Below are 17,812 nucleotides of genomic sequence, written 5' to 3'. Positions count from 1 at the left end.
AACAGTACGTATATTTTCTGGGGGCCGATATGTTGAATCGAATATGACAAGAGTGAAAATAACAAATTTTACATTCTAATGTAAATGTGATAGTAAACAGGCTAAAAGCCGTTTCTGTTCTCAACAGGACTAAGGTTGGGAGACAGAAGACCAGAGACGCCAAGATGCAGCAGTGTGCATTTATTATTACCCAAAATACTTTATCACAAAGTTCACAGGTCGGCATAAAAAAAAGACTAGCATGAATCTCAGAGGCAGGGGGGGATGGACAGAGGGAGGGACGGACAGACATGAATCTCAGAGGGAGGGGGGATGGACGTTTAAAGGGGTATTTTATAGACTTTTAGTAAATAAGTTCCCCCAAGATGTTTTTCAGAAGATCCAAGCTAAATTGAATGATAGGAATGTTAATGAACCAAACTAATAGAGATGTAGACGTTTGATATAATTTCAATACATAAATGTTTCTTTAAACCATCAACCAATCACAGAATTTCCTTAATTTGACAGTTCAGAACTCAACAGAAATCTTCATGACATTGTGGAGGTTAATGTTGGTTCAGCAGACTAGAGGTGAGGGGATGAAAGCCACCATGTTGTACTCTCATCTCCCACTGGCTGTGACATCACTGACCCCTCCCTCCTAGAGCAGATGACGGCAACAGTAATGTCATTACCAGACAAATATATATATATATATTTTTTTTTTATTAATTATTAACACATTTTACATTTATTTTCACCCTATAGTCTGGCATCTCAGTGATCAATTCTGACCAAGTCTGCTGGACTCTTAAGTGAGCTGGTCGTCTGTAGATTTGCAGTGGTTCAACTGACCAAGACTTGTCAGAATCAATCAGTATGATAATAGAAAAATACTCTTGATCAATATAAATGAAAATATCATTTAACCCCTTGGTCCAGATGGGATCAGACAGTCTGAACAGAAGAATCAGATTCCAGTTAGATTCTGTTCAGACGGTCACCAACACATCAGGCCTGAGACGTTAAATCACTTTGTGTTTCCGTGTGTGAACGTGTGAATGAAGGCATGAAGCCTCTGCTCCATCTGAAGACGGTCCTTCTCACAGCTACTTCCTGGACTACAAGCCTCTAGCCAGGAGTCAGGGGTGGAATCTAGGAGTTCTTCTGAGGCACCTTGATGGTCACCTGATGGGGAAGAGAAGACTGGACGTGAGCATATTCACATCTGCCATCCTCTGCAATACGGAGGTTCAGTATCTTAACTGTATGATGGTTCAGTAGCAGTACAGTCTTTTCAGTATCTTAACTGTATGATGGTTCAGTAGCAGTACAGTCTTTTCAGTACAGAGGTTCAGCATCTTAACTTTGATGGTTTAGTAGCAGTACAGTCTTTTCAGTATCTTAACTTTGATGGTTCAGTAGCAGTACAGTGATGGTTTAGTAGAAGACGAAGTACAGTCTTTTCAGTACAGAGGTTTGTGGTATTGTAGAAAAACATGAATTCTTACAGTTTTAACTTCGGTGTAGTTCTCTAGGCCGTACTCTCCCAGCTCTCTGCCATTTCCTGAATACTTGTAGCCTCCGAATGGAGCCTGAGCCCCGAACACATCATAGCAATTAATCCTGAGAACACACATCATAGCAGTTAATCCTGAGAACACACATCATAGCAATTAATCCTGAGAACACCCATCATAGCAATTAATCCTGAGAACACACATCATAACAGTTAATCCTGAGAACACACATCATAACAGTTAATCCTGAGAACACCCATCATAACAGTTAATCCTGAGAACACACATTGTTGTGAAGGGCCAGATTAAACCGAATATATATATTTATTTATATATATATATTTAATTGTATTTGTATATTCTCTAATATTCCCTGATATCCCTTGTATATTCCTTGTACAATATGCATTGAATATCCATTCTAGCCTACTGAACATCCCATAATAGTCTCCATTCTACTATTGGTCGAGACCTTGGTGCCAGGCTGCCATACCCCTCAGACCCAGTTCAAACGTACCGCTCCACATGTACGAACAAGTCCTAGTTCCGCGTAGGAATCTGACTACCGCACCACTAATGGGACTATTTGTTCATAGTGCGTATATATACTGCGCTACTAAAGTAGGACTTTATTTTCAGTCCAGTTTCTTACCCTCCAATAGAGTCACAGACGTAAAGCCTCCCCGCGACGCCACGTGTGGGAGTAAGGCCAAGTTCGCCTACCATCGGTATTGAGATATCGTGTATATTAATATTTGAATAGTCATATTTGGCACTATATCGTCGAGTTGGACGTAGTCTATTAAGCTAATAATAGTCTGTTAATATATAGTGCTTCGTGCGATGAGAATACTACCGTAGTCAGTACCCCATCGTTTCGGGCAGAGAACTGGCTGCTTATCCAGGGTGGTTGACCCCACGTGAAGCTGCACCCGAGGAGCCCCAGAGCCGACGAGCGAGTGGACCTGTATACCGGATTATTCTACCGACGACAGCCCGCCTTCCCAGGCACGGATTATGCTTTGTATACTTTGATTATTCCATGGATAAAGACCCCCGACACTGCCGTGTGTTGGAACCCCCCCCCCCCCCCCCCCGGAGAGGACGCAAGGTGAGGAGACGCTCTGCAAGACGAGGTCGCTTCACGTCTCTCCTCCGTGGACCGGATGACGCCGGCCCACAAAGAGTCCACCTGCTTTCATCTGTGGTCCAAGGATCGCCGGCGCATTGAACGGCACTACAGTGGGTTCACCTGGGATACCCTTGGCCGGATGAGGCAGCCGGATTCTACCCCCCCCCCCCCCCACCTCCTACTCCTGTCGGCTTACAAGCGACCGGATTAACCCCCCCTAGTGTATCCAGTATATAATCATTAAAGTATCATTGCTGTTATTCCTTAAACTATTCCAGGTCGTATATGTACCACCTGCGCCTTCAGAGATTGGACATTCTCTATTGATATACCGACGAATACTCTTGCCATAAAAGTGCATACTAATTCCCATTCATAAATGTGATTGATTTGATTAAGTGCTTGCTCTACACACCATCGCTGTGTAGAAATAAAGACCTATTTCTAATTCGTACATTTGTGTTGGATCCGTTTCATCTACGTGACAGTGTTCATCATAATATATTTATGCCGTGTACTGGGTGGCCGAATATTAAGTACAAAGGTAGTGGTAGTAAGTATCATATCTAGTAATACAGTCAGGGAATTGTACCCCTCAGTTACACACATCATAACAGTTAATCCTGAGAACACACATCATAACAGTTAATCCTGAGAACACACATCATAACAGTTAATCCTGAGAACACGCATCATAACAGTTAATCCTGAGAACATGCATCATAACAGTTAATCCTGAGAACACGCATCATAACAGTTAATCCTGAGAACACGCATAAATGAATCCTGAGAACATTCATCTGTCATAACAGTTCATCCTGAGAACACGCATCATAACAGTTAATCCTGAGAACACGCATCATAACAGTTCATCCTGAGAACACGCATCATAACTAGGGATGCCCCGATCGATCGGCCCCCGATCGTTATCGGCCGATAATCAGTATAAATATGCGATCGGGGAATTCCGATAATTTGTCATATTCGCCGATCGCGGAAACTGATCAAGTGGATATCTCACTTGCTTGTCTCAGACGCACAGGACCTGCAAACTGCTCCTCCTCCCTAGCCCCGCCCGTACCCGTGTAGAGTTTGTAAACACAGAGGAGGCGGACCTCCTCTGCTGAGTCTAGATAGTGCATTCGACCTGAGCTAACGTTAGCTACCTAGCTATCGTTACTGTTTAAACAAAATTACCCAGTCAACTATTCACTTTTAGTAGGCATTGTCTAACGGTATTTAGCCAGCTAGCTACTGATAGCTCCGGATATCAACAAATGCCCCAGGAAGTCTAGTAGCCCATGTTGATATCTCCGTTAGCTTGCGTTAGCTTGCGTTAGCTGACGTTAGTTCACGGTTCAAAACGAAATGTCCGATTGAACTAAATAGTTGTCTTAACGTCATCTAGCCGGCTAGCAGTAGCTACAGATAGCTCCTGATATCAATGTCTTATAACATTGATTGAATGCGTATTCGAGCTGAGGGCTTGCTGAATGTGAAATGACCAAAGCATAACGTTACCAAGGCAATAGGGTCCCGCTGCAGCGCCGGAGAATCCTTTTTGGAGCTAGGGCTACTAGAGTACACACAGACAGTGGAGCTGTTTGCAGATAGCGAGCATTTTGACTTGTTGCGTGGTGGCGATGTCTCGCAGATAATACAAGTACAAGTCTAATTATATAATATATATATTTTATGAAAAAAAAAAAAAAAAACGTTATATAAAATAATTTTTAATTTCTTTTTAATCAAAAACGATCGGTATCGGATCGGTATCGGCTGATATGGCTCACGACGATCGGTGATCGGTATCGGTGGCAAAAAACGTGATCGGGGCATCCCTAATCATAACAGTTAATCCTGAGAACACGCATCATAACAGTTAATCCTGAGAACACGCATCATATATATATATACACACTCAATTGTTTCATTTCAAGTCCACTGTGGTGGTGTACAGAGCCAAAATGTGTGCAATATATGTATGGACCAGATTGTAATTTGAGAGTATTTACATCCATGCGTGTGTATATATCTCTCTATATATATACACAAAGTAAAGTAAGACTTACTTTAACCCTTTACAGTCACATAAAAGTGGCAATTTATTGAGTAGAAGTTTCAAAATAAAAGTCCACAATTAGCTCAGCGTCTTGTGTTTAGCTGAGATGCGCCTTGTGTTTAGCAGAGATGCGCCTTGTGTTTAGCAGAGATGCGCCTTGTGTTTAGCAGAGATGCGCCTTGTGTTTAGCAGAGATGCGCCTTGTGTTTAGCAGAGATGCGCCTTGTGTTTAGCAGAGATGCGCCTTGTGTTTAGCAGAGATGCGCCTTGTGTTTAGCAGAGATGCGCCTTGTGTTTAGCAGAGATGCGCCTTGTGCAGAGATGAGTCTACATAGGTGAAAGATGCTGTGTTTACAGTAGGTGAAAGATGCGTCTACAGTAGGTGAAAGATGAGTCTACAGTAGGTGAAAGATGAGTCTACAGTAGGTGAAAGATGAGTCTACAGTAGGTGAAAGATGAGTACAGTAGGTGAAAGATGCTGTTGAAGGTCCTACCACACAGTGCCGGCGCGGAGCCCATGGGAGAGGTAGTGAGCTTTGTCAATGTCTTTCGTAAAAACTGCTGCTGCCAGACCGTATTTAGTATCGTTCGCTCGCTCCAGTACCTCCTCCAATGTTTTAAACTTCAGAATCTGCATCACTGGACCAAAGATCTAGAGAGAGAAAGACACTCAGCTTTACAGGTAAACTCAATTTATGGAACTCCAAGACAAAACAAAGAAGTCCATACATCTTCGTCAACACTAAACTGCATGGACCTGGCATTACATTAATAAAATTTAAATTTCGGGAGGAACAACTCCCTGCTCCTCCCGTCTACCTGCTCCTCCCAGTCTAGGTGCGCAATGCAGACACTAGGGCTGACCTTCGATATTTTTTTTGGGAATTCGAAGCAGAGATTAGATTTTAATTCGAAGCTTCGAAATAAAAGATTTTTTTTTATATTTTTTTTTTACTGTTGTGAGACTTGTTCAACTTTGTCAGTGCTGTAAAGTTTAAACCTTTTTAAACACTTTGCTTTCATGACATATTGTAAGCAGTCATTTGAGGCTTTATAAAAGCAGGACAATGAACACAAATCTGTCAGTGCCAAGTACGACCTCATCTTAAATAACAAACAGCATTGCTTGTTGTAGTTAACAAAGAGAGGCAGAGTTGATTTAGCAAAAAAATATATATATAATAATTCATATTCATTTTTTTAATATTTTTTTTTTCATATTCGAATCCCATGCCCATCGAACGAAGCTTCGAAGTATTTAAGACAGCCCTAGCAGACACTCCTCACAATGCTGCAGTCCTGTACCCATCGACTCGTTCTGTTCCTCACAGCCACTCCCTAATGTGGCATCATATTCTAACATTTTCACCCCCCTTTTAATTTAAGCACGGCCCTGGGAATCCCTCCCCCATCGACGTATTCTCATTTCAGTTGGTTTCAACATCACTAATTATCCACATTACAGGCTAATCTTACACTCGGGTCATCTCATCATTCATAGAGATTTCAAGCTCTTCATACTCTATTCATGTTCCACCTTTGCCCCTCTGCCATCTCTTACAGGCGTGTTCTCATGTATACACACACCGACTCTTCCATCCAGGTCAGATAGGAGGCTTGCCATACCCCAGCACAATGTTGGGGTCACGCCCCTCATCTCATGCGTTCAGCTCCCCTTGCCTGCCCATATTTTGTCTCTGCCGCCTGCTGGCCATTCTGGTGTCGATCAGAGGGGGCCAGCTGTCCCATCTACGCCAATATCGAACCCTCTGTTTCATTGTCATATTAAATTAAATTAAATAAACCTTGAAGCACAATTTCATTACCTACCTGGTAACCTAGCATGGAATCTCTGGTCAGTTTCCTCCAGATGTCTAGTTTCATATGATAACTATGATCTTTGCTCTGGTATTGGCACATGGTTTTGACCAGATATATAATAAATGTCCCGACAGGCCACTGAAAAAGTTGCATATCACTCCAATGTATCATTGATAACCATTTGCATGTCATTAATATTTATTTATACATCAACGTCTATTTAATTTACATGTCATAAACATCTATTCAGACAGTGATTCAGTTGAGTTAGTTATGGAGCAGTTGCTATGGTAACCTACCTCCTCCCTGGCGATGGTCATATTGTCCTGAACGTCACCGAACACGGTTGGTTGGATGAAGTAGCCTCTGTCAGCAGCCACACCCCCTCCACACATAAGCCTTGCCCCTTCCTTCTTCCCACTGCTGATGTACCCCAGGATCTTCTTAAACTGTTCTTCATCAACCTGTAGACCATAAAGAGTTAAACTACTCTTCATCAACACTCAGTTATTAGGATAAAGTTAACACCAAGTGTGTGTTACCTGGGTCCCTGCTGTGTGTGTGTTACCTGGGGTCCCTGCTGTGTGTGTGTTACCTGTTGTGTGTGTGTGTTACCTGGGGCCCTGCTGTGTGTGTGTTACCTGGGGCCCTGCTGTGTGTGTGTGTGTTACCCGTTGTGTGTGTGTGTGTGTGTGTGTGTGTGTTACCTGTTGTGTGTGTGTGTGTTACCTGTTGTGTGTGTGTGTGTGTGTGTGTGTGTGTTACCTGTTGTGTGTGTGTTACCTGGTGTGTGTGTTACCTGGGGGCCCTGCTGTGTGTGTGTGTTACCTGGGGGCCCTGCTGTGTGTGTGTGTTACCTGGGGTCCCTGCTGTGTGTGTGTTACCTGGGGGCCCTGCTATGTGTGTGTTACCTGGGGCCCTGCTGTGTGTGTTACCTGGGGCCCTGCTGTGTGTGTGTTACCTGGGGCCCTGCTGTGTGTGTGTGTTACCTGGGGCCCTGCTGTGTGTGTGTTACCTGGGGGCCCTGCTGTGTGTGTTACCTGGGGCCCTGCTGTGTGTGTGTTACCTGGGGCCCTGCTGTGTGTGTTACCTGGGGCCCTGCTGTGTGTGTGTTACCTGGGGCCCTGCTGTGTGTGTGTTACCTGGGGTCCCTGCTGTGTGTGTTACCTGGGGTCCCTGCTGTGTGTGTTACCTGTTGTGTGTGTGTGTGTGTTACCTGGGGCCCTGCTGTGTGTGTGTGTTACCCGTTGTGTGTGTGTGTGTGTGTGTGTGTGTTACCTGTTGTGCGTGTGTTACCTGTTGTGTGTGTGTGTGTGTGTGTGTGTGTGTGTTACCTGTTGTGTGTGTGTGTTACCTGGTGTGTGTGTTACCTGGGGGTCCCTGCTGTGTGTGTGTTACCTGGGGTCCCTGCTGTGTGTGTGTTACCTGGGGGCCCTGCTGTGTGTGTGTTACCTGGGGGCCCTGCTGTGTGTGTGTTACCTGGGGGCCCTGCTGTGTGTGTGTTACCTGGGGGCCCTGCTGTGTGTGTGTTACCTGGGGGCCCTGCTGTGTGTGTGTTACCTGGGGGCCCTGCTGTGTATGTGTTACCTGGGGGCCCTGCTGTGTGTGTGTTACCTGGGGGCCCTGCTGTGTGTGTGTTACCTGGGGGCCCTGCTGTGTGTGTGTGTTACCTGGGGGCCCTGCTGTGTGTGTGTTACCTGGGCCCCTGCTGTGTGTGTGTTACCTGGGGCCCTGCTGTGTGTGTGTTACCTGGGGCCCCTGCTGTGTGTGTTACCTGGGGCCCCTGCTGTGTGTGTTACCTGGGGCCCTGCTGTGTGTGTGTGTTACCTGGGGCCCTGGTGTGTGTTACCTGGGGCCCTGGTGTGTGTTACCTGGGGCCCCTGCTGTGTGTGTGTTACCTGGGGCCCTGGTGTGTGTTACCTGGGGCCCCTGCTGTGTGTGTTACCTGGGGCCCCTGCTGTGTGTGTTACCTGGGGCCCCTGCTGTGTGTGTTACCTGGGGCCCCTGGTGTGTGTGTTACCTGGGGCCCCTGGTGTGTGTGTGTTACCTGGGGCCCCTGCTGTGTGTGTTACCTGGGGCCCTGCTGTGTGTGTTACCTGGGGCCCTGCTGTGTGTGTTACCTGGGGCCCTGCTGTGTGTGTGTTACCTGGGGCCCTGCTGTGTGTGTGTGTGTTACCTGGGGGCCCTGCTGTGTGTGTGTTACCTGGGGGCCCTGCTGTGTGTGTGTTACCTGGGGCCCTGCTGTGTGTGTGTGTGTTACCTGGGGGCCCTGCTGTGTGTGTTACCTGGGGCCCTGCTGTGTGTGTTACCTGGGGTCCCTGCTGTGTGTGTTACCTGGGGCCCCTGCTGTGTGTGTGTGTTACCTGGGGGCCCTGCTGTGTGTGTGTTACCTGGGGGCCCTGCATGTGTGTGTGTTACCTGGGGGCCCTGCATGTGTGTGTGTGTTACCTGGGGGCCCTGCATGTGTGTGTGTGTGTGTTACCTGGGGGCCCTGCTGTGTGTGTGTTACCTGGGGGCCCTGCTGTGTGTGTGTGTGTTAACTGGGGCCCTGCTGTGTGTGTGTTACCTGGGGTCCCTGCTGTGTGTGTGTGTGTTAACTGGGGCCCTGCTGTGTGTGTGTTACCTGGGGTCCCTGCTGTGTGTGTGTTACCTGGGGTCCCTGCTGTGTGTGTGTGTGTTAACTGGGGCCCTGCTGTGTGTGTGTGTGTTAACTGGGGCCCTGCTGTGTGTGTGTTACCTGGGGTCCCTGCTGTGTGTGTGTTACCTGGGGTCCCTGCTGTGTGTTACCTGGGGCCCTGCTGTGTGTGTGTGTTACCGGGGTCCCTGCTGTGTGTGTGTGTGTTACCTGGGGTCCCTGCTGTGTGTGTGTGTTACCTGGGGTCCCTGCTGTGTGTGTGTTACCTGGGGGCCCTGCTGTGTGTGTGTTACCTGGGGTCCCTGCTGTGTGTGTGTTACCTGGGTCCCTGCTGTGTGTGTGTGTTACCTGGGGGCCCTGCTGCGTGTGTGTGTTACCTGGGGCCCCTGCTGCGTGTGTGTGTTACCTGGGGGCCCTGCTGTGTGTGTGTGTGTTACCTGGGGGCCCTGCTGTGTGTGTGTGTGTGTGTGTTACCTGGGGGCCCTGCTGTGTGTGTGTGTGTGTGTTACCTGGGGGCCCTGCTGTGTGTGTTACCTGGGGCCCCTGCTGCGTGTGTGTTACCTGGGGGCCCTGCTGTGTGTGTGTGTTACCTGGGGCCCCTGCTGTGTGCGTGTTACCTGGGGCCCTGCTGTGTATGTGTTACCTGGGGCCCCTGCTGCGTGTGTGTGTTACCTGGGGCCCCTGCTGTGTGTGTGTTACCTGGGGCCCTGCTGTGTGTGTTACCTGGGGCCCCTGCTGCGTGTGTGTTACCTGGGGTCCTGCTGCGTGTGTGTTACCTGGGGTCCTGCTGTGTGTGTGTTACCTGGGGCCCTGCTGTGTGTGTGTTACCTGGGGCCCTGCTGTGTGTGTTACCTGGGGCCCCTGCTGCGTGTGTGTGTTACCTGGGGTCCTGCTGTGTGTGTGTGTTACCTGGGGTCCCTGCTCAGTCTCCAGATTAAAGGGGTCGCCCACCACCCGTCTCCTGGCTCGCTCTGCGCTGCGCTCCAGAAACTCATCATAGATGTCTGCTTGGACGTAGGTCCGAGACCCAGCGCAGCAGCACTGGCCCTGATTAAAGAATAGAGCAAAGTGACTCTGCTCCACCGCTTCCTCCACTACAGAGAGGGAGAGAGAGGTGAGACACGTTACTATACAGACACTGTGATGACTTTGCCCATCTAATAAATCCAAAATAAAATGTACAGTATGCACAAACACAGCAAGGACCCCAGGTAACAGACGGAACAGAGACCTCAGGTAACAGACAGAACAGAGACCTCAGGTAACATACAGAAGAGGGACATCAGGTAACATACAGAAGAGGGACCTCAGGTAACAGACAGAACAGAGACCTCAGGTAACAGACAGAACAGAGACCTCAGGTAACAGACAGAACAGAGACCTCAGGTAACAGACAGAACAGAGACCTCAGGTAACAGACAGAACAGAGACCTCAGGTAACAGACAGAACAGAGACCTCAGGTAACAGACAGAACAGAGCCATGAGGTAAAAGACGGAACAGAGACCTCAGGTAACAGACAGAACAGAGACCTCAGGTAACAGACGGAACAGAGCCATGAGGTAAAAGACGGAACAGAGACCTCAGGTAACAGACAGAACAGAGCCATGAGGTAAAAGACGGAACAGAGACCTCAGGTAACAGACAGAACAGAGCCATGAGGTAAAAGACGGAACAGAGACCTCAGGTAACAGACAGAACAGAGACCTCAGGTAACAGACAGAACAGAGCCATGAGGTAACAGACAGAACAGAGACCTCAGGTAACAGACAGAACAGAGACCTCAGGTAACAGACAGAACAGAGACCTCAGGTAACAGACAGAACAGAGACCTCAGGTAACAGACAGAACAGAGCCATGAGGTAAAAGACGGAACAGAGACCTCAGGTAACATACAGAAGAGGGACATTAGGTAACAGACAGAAGAGGGACATCAGGTAACAGACAGAACAGAGACATCAGGTAACAGACAGAACAGAGACCTCAGGTAACAGACAGAACAGAGCCATGAGGTAACAGCCGGAACAGATACATCAGGAAACAGACATCAGGTAACAGAGACAGAACATACTGTTGGCATCAGACAAGATGATATTGGGACTCTTTCCTCCGAGCTCAAGAGTCACTCTCTTCAGATTACTGTTGCCTGAAGCGTTCTGGATGAGATGACCAACCTACACACAGAAACACACATGTTTTCATGTTGTCCAGTCTAGAAGAATGTGAAACTAAAAAGAATAAATAGGACTGTCTATAGCTGGACCTCGCAAACACCTATGGGTCTATACCCCACAAGCTGGTGGAAGAGGCACCATATCCCAGAAAAGGTCAGGGATCTCATTTTGTACTACAACAGCTTCAGTCTGTGCAGGTTATCGAGCTAACTGAACTAAACCCTGCTCTGGAGCAGGTTCAAACTTTCTTATCTGTTACCATGGTGATTTAAAGAATCGCACGTCGGGGAACGGAAAGGTCTGGCTTCAGTCAAGCTATGCTGAAAATTATCCGGCTAACTCAGTTAGCCAGGTACAAGGAACAGGGCCCGGATCAGCAAAAGTATGTTTGCGTATATATATATTTACTCATGATGGAAATAAAGTTGATTGCGGCAAACCGTGCAATGTAACCATGAGAAGTTTCACATGCATCACATTAGATGTACTCTGCAAAACTGTCTCAGAATGTAACTCCTCCACCTCAGACATTGACCCTATACCTACAGCTTTCTTCAAACGGGTATTTAATAGTGTTTCAAGCCCTGTGCTAGATATCATAAACACTTCCATTAGGACTGGTATTTTCCCGGATGCCTTTAAAACAGCAGTTGTAAAGCCATTACTAAAAAAACCTAACTTGGATAGTAATGAAATGGCAAATTATCGTCCAATATCCAACCTACCATTCATTAGTAAAGTACTTGAAAAGATAGTTTCAGTTCAAATAAATTCCTTTCTTGAAGAAAACAACATCTTAGAAGAATTTCAGTCAGGATTCAGAAAATATCATAGCACTGAAACTGCACTCACCAAAATAATCAGTGACCTCAGACTAAACTCTGACGAGAATAAGATCTCCATCCTTATCCTGTTAGATCTCAGTGCAGCATTTGATACAATCGATCACGATATTCTAATCGATCGTCTTGAAAACCATGTCGGTTTCTCAGACCATGTGCTGGGCTGGTTTAAAACATACATCAGAGGGAGGAAATTCTATGTTAAACTAGGAGATCACATGTCTGATATATACGACAACAACTATGGAGTTGCACAAGGGAGTTGCTTAGGTCCTTTACTCTTCTCCCTTTACATGTTACCGCTGGGTGATATCATCAGAGAACATAATGTAGATTTCCATAGCTATGCGGATGATACACAACTGTACATATCTGCTGAACCAAATGATACAGCGATTAGCTCCATTACAGACTGCTTACTGGCAATAAATAAATGGATGAGTAAGAACTTCCTGAAACTAAACGAGAACAAAACTGAAATTCTAATTATCGGCTCCAAAACTAAAAAAGAAACATTAATAAAGAACCTGGGGGGACTAACCCCTTGGATCAAATCTGAGGTCACTAGTCTTGGGGTTATCATAGATTCAGAACTGAACTTCAATTCTCATATTAGCAAAGTGACGAAAACATCGTTCTTCCATCTCAGAAATATAGCAAAAGTACGACCATTTATTAATCAGAACGATGCTGAGAAGCTAATTCATGCATTCATATCTAGCCGGTTAGACTACTGTAATGCACTTTTCACAGGTCTCCCTAAGAAAACCACAGAGAGGCTTCAGCTAATCCAAAACTCTGCAGCCCGACTGCTAACTAGAACCAAAAGGAGAGAGCACATTAGTCCAGTCCTAGCCGCTTTACACTGGCTTCCTGTAACATTTAGAATTGACTTTAAGGTCCTTCTCCTTACATACAAAGCTCTAAATGGACAGGGACCTAGCTACATCGCCAACACTCTAATAAATTACACACCAGCAAGAACACTACGATCATCAGCTGCTGGACTACTAGAGGCTCCCAGAAGCAGTCAAAAGAGGATCGGTAATGCAGCCTTTATCAACTATGCCCCAAAACTATGGAACAAACTACCCCAAAACATCAGGGAAGCCAACTCGCTAGACATCTTTAAAAGACAGCTTAAAACCTCTCTCTTTGCTCAGGCATTTCACTGATAGATATCTGCTACCACCTAGTGGCAAGAGGAAACATCAGGGATATCCTGACACAACTTGTATTTATTCTTACCCTGCCTACTCTTTTACACTGCCTATCAAATTCATGTGTCGGTTATTGCACTTTTTACTTCTTACTGATGACTATTTTTAAACTGAATCATTCTATTCTTATTATTTGCTAGATCCAAATGTGAAACACTGATTATTTATGACTATTTTTAAACTGAATCATTTTATTCTTATTATTTGCTAGATCCAAATGTGAAACACTGATTATTTGTTCATGAATTACAGGAGTATTACTGAATAGAGAGCCTATTAGGATGCTAGATCCTAATATGAAACACTGATTTGCCATATCTTGCTATGCTCGCTCATGCCTGTATTTTTTATGTCCGTTCTATTTTATAATTTTTTGACTATTTTTAAACTGAATCATTTTAAACTATTTTTACTATTTGTGTTACTGAAAACTGTAAGCGGAGAGCCTATTGGGATGCTAGATCCTAATGTGAAACACTGTGATTCTACCTGTCTATCCTTTTATGCTCGCTTATGCCTGTATTTTTTGCTGTTGTGAAGCACTTTGAACTGCAACCTCTGTATGAAAAGTGCTATACAAATAAAGTTATTATTAATACATGTACCGTTACACCTCTAATATATATATATATATATGAGATGCTTTATGGACTAGTGGCTAATTACACTTTACTAGTATAACCTGATCAAATGTGACCACCAGGTGACATTGCAGTCATCCCTTTTCAGCAGTGGGTTATATACGTACATACATGCATGCGTGTGTCCTACCTCAGTAGAGCCTGTGAAAGCCACCTTGTCGACATCCATGTGTCCAGCGATGGCAGCACCTGCTGTTGGCCCCATGCCAGCCAGGATGTTTACAACCCCCTCTGGGAAGCCTACCTATAATATACACACATATACACACACACAACAAATGCATATACTAGGGTCGTCAAAATAATGCGTTTATTTCAATTATACAAATAATTACATGTCAAAAGAAATGCTGGGGCTCTGATTATATTAAAGTACAAGAAAAAGATGATTGTGTGCCTCTCTGTAGTAACAACAGCAGCAAGGTAACACCCGTTTTATTAGGTATTATAGTAGTAAGTCCTACTGTAGAACATGACATTAGCATGACATCTCATTTATCTTTTGGCTCTGTATTTTTCACCCATCCCAATTTAGTCCACTACATGTGGAGTCACCAGCCGCTTCTATTCACCAGACAGCGAGGAGTTTCACTGGGGGAACGTAACGCGTGCAGAGGTTGACGCCATTTCCCCCAGATCCCCTCCCTGACCGACCAGTAGGACTCGCAGTTTACAACGACCAGGACACATAACCCACCGGCTTCCCACCCGCTAACACTGCCAAATGTGTTAGTAGACTGACCAAGCCGGAGGTACCGCTGGCAGCTGGATTCGATCCCAGAGTCTCTGCGGTGGTAGGCAAATGCTTAGTCCACTGCGCTACCCAGCCGCAATAATGAAGGACTGTGCGCTTGTCAAGAGCCCATTGCACAGTTGTCAGTATTGGCATTACTAAATGAGATGTCATGCTAATATGTCATGTTCTACAGTAGGACTTACTACTATAATATCTAATAAAACAAGTCATTAGAATAATAGAAGCCTACTTTGCTGGAATGATTCATTTAGCACATACAGTACGTGTGTGCTTGCGCGCTGAGGCTGCCTCACTAAGCAGTTTCTCCATGCATGTATTTATGGAGCATTTATTTATCCACTCTGGTTGGATATTGAAATTTCTTTATTGGGAATAACCCCTTTATTGGGAATAACCCCTTGAGATGAAACTCTCGTTTTCAAGGGGGTCCGCAAAGACAAAATACAGAGTTATTTGACTATCTTATATAACAAAAACAAACAACAAATATCAAACAAGACAAAAAAAAAACAGAGTAAGCAATGCCAGCCAAGAAAATACAAAAATAAAAAGCATACAACAGTAACATGTCAACAACAACATGTCAACAACAACATGAACTGCAACACCAGCAATGGTTAATCCATCTCTTAATGTCCAAAGAATAAGCAGATAGTCTCACCGTAGTTTTAAACAATTTAAAAGATAATATTGAACGGATGTGGACAGGTAGATTGTTCCAGTCGGATGGAGCTTTAAACATGAAATATTTTTTACCAGCCGATTTAAAGGTGTTTTGTCGAGTACAATGACAAAGTTGACAATTAGAAGTGAAAGGTACTACTGTTTAAGGTATTGAGGATAATTAAAGTAAATGCATTTAAAAATAAACTGTAACCAATGTTGTGGTCTTCTTATTGTGGGAGAAGGAAAGTTGAGATTTTCATACAATATGAATAGCCAAGAACAAATCTGCATATACGATTGTAAATGGTGTTAAGCGGAACAAGGGTAGTTTTGGCTGCAATCATATATACTATATCAGCATAGTCCATTATGGGTAGTGTGAGTTGTGAGTAGGGCTGTCTTAAATACTTCGAAGCTTCGTTCGATGGGCATCGGATTCGAATATGAAAATCAAATTCGATATAAAAATAGATTTTTTTTCTTTGATAATCAACTCTGCCTCTCTTTGTTAACTACAACAAGCAATGGTGTTTGTTATTTAAGATGAGGTCGGACTCGGATTTGTGTTCATTGTGCTGCTTTTATAAAGCCTCAAATGACGGCTTACAATATTTCATGAAGTGTTTTGTTTGTTCAACTTCGTCAGTGCTGTAAAGTTTAAATCTTAGACAAAGTGCTGTACAAGTCCCACAACATAAAAAAAGAATTTATCTCGAAGCTTCGAATTAAAATCGAATCTCGGCCCCGAAGCTTCGAATTCCAAAAAAAAAATTCGAAGGTCGGCCCTAGTTGTGAGATTAGTTTTTTTTCTGACCGTAAATGTAAAACTATTTCTAAGAACACCCATGCTAAAGTAAATTTTCCTCATGATGTTATCTATATATGACATTTGAAAGATAGTTGTTGATCAAGCCATACACCAAGGTATTTGAAGTGTTCAACTCTACGCAGTGATGTACCGTCATGACAGTAATATTATAAGGTAGATTTTTTGTTTTAAGATTTAATATTCTGAGAAGTACCAAAGAGCATTGCATAGGTTTGTTTAGGATTAATTTGTTAGCTGCAAGCCAGAATTGAAGACCATTGAAGTTTGATGTAAAATTTACTCTGCGTATAGTTGAACACTACATGCGTAGAGTTGAACACTACATTCAGAAAAAAATTAAAAGGTCATTGATGAAAATAGAAAACAAAAGTGGACCTAAAGTTGAGCCTTGCGGCACACCTCGTTGCTGCACAGTTAAACTTGAGTTGTTACCTTGTATTGCAACACAATGTTTTCTGTTATGTAGGTAGGAGTTAAACCACAGTAGAGCATTACGGGAAAGACCAATAGAATACAGTTTGTCCGAGAAGCTAGTGATCGACTAGATCAAACGTTTTCGTTAAATCAATAAAGAATGCTCCTGTAATTTTGCCGTTATCAGATGCATATAATCACTGAAAAACTGATTTGTGAGTTTTAAGTGATCTGAACGATAACCGGACTGGTAAGGAGATAAAATATTCTATTTGGTGAGATAGTCGGACAGTTGTTTGTAGATAAATTTTTCAAAAATCTTTGCTATAGAGCAGATTATAGAAATAGTCTGTAGTTGTTAGGATTCAATTCACTGCCGGTTTTGTGCAACGGAGTGATACGTGAGCATTTCCAAATTGAGGGTATTTCATAAGTAGATAAAGACTAATTAAAAAGATCACAGAGTGGATGAGAAATGTGTCTTCAATGCCATCTAACCCAGGGCTGCTGCTCACTTTGAGATCATTAGTGGTAAAGAACTTCAATTGGTGTGATTTTCCTGAAGTAGAAGGAGCTGTGACAAGGTGGTGTATTAAATAATCAGGTGTTGAGTACAGACAGAGGAGAAATTATGGTTAAAAGCTTGAGCAACGGAAAGAGGATAGTGTAATATTGTGTTATTTACTTTTAGCAGATTGTTACGAAGTTTTATCTGGTCCATTTGTTCGTTTTTTTTTATCCACTTTTTCTCCCGTTTTCTATATTTTTCTCCCATCCCAATTTCGTATCATCCAATTCAACCCTCCCCTGTCACGAACGCCGTTTCTTGCCTCCCACAAGCCGGCTGCAATGTGGACAAAGTCATACATAGCACAAGTCCCCTCCGGTACTTGAGGTAACAGCAGTCGCATCTTTTCACCTGCGCAGCTCGATCTCTCAGTGGCGAGGAGTAACGCGTGGGAGGCTCACGCTGCCCCCGACACTTCCTGATTCTACTGCACAGGCGCACCAACCGACCTGTAGGAGTCGCTGTCCACAACGCCCGATCCCCACCCATCAGTTTCCCACCCCCTAATACGGCCAATGTGTATTAGTATGAACGACCAGCTAAACTGAAA

At 44.5% G+C, this 17,812-nt stretch overlaps 1 protein-coding gene across 1 annotated transcript in view; it reads right to left on the bottom strand.

Moving 5' to 3' along the window:
- Positions 1–224: 224 nt before the first annotated feature.
- The window catches only part of LOC311246464 (aldehyde dehydrogenase, mitochondrial-like), a 34,215-nt gene continuing 16,627 nt past the window's right edge, over positions 225–17,812 (bottom strand). The window contains exons 7-13 of the mRNA XM_084336618.1: positions 14,159–14,272; positions 11,223–11,325; positions 10,062–10,246; positions 6,817–6,981; positions 5,191–5,348; positions 1,494–1,608; positions 225–1,170 (exon numbers count right to left, since the gene is read on the bottom strand). Coding sequence (XP_084192744.1) covers positions 1,138–1,170; positions 1,494–1,608; positions 5,191–5,348; positions 6,817–6,981; positions 10,062–10,246; positions 11,223–11,325; positions 14,159–14,272 — 873 coding nt within the window. The 3' untranslated portion in view covers positions 225–1,137. The remainder of the gene's footprint in view (positions 1,171–1,493; positions 1,609–5,190; positions 5,349–6,816; positions 6,982–10,061; positions 10,247–11,222; positions 11,326–14,158; positions 14,273–17,812) is intronic.

This window comes from Notolepis coatsorum (assembly GCF_963971535.1).
Source record: "Notolepis coatsorum genome assembly, chromosome: 2".
NCBI classification, from domain to species: domain Eukaryota; kingdom Metazoa; phylum Chordata; class Actinopteri; order Aulopiformes; family Paralepididae; genus Notolepis; species Notolepis coatsorum.
This window is presented reverse-complemented; position numbering and strand designations above follow the sequence as displayed.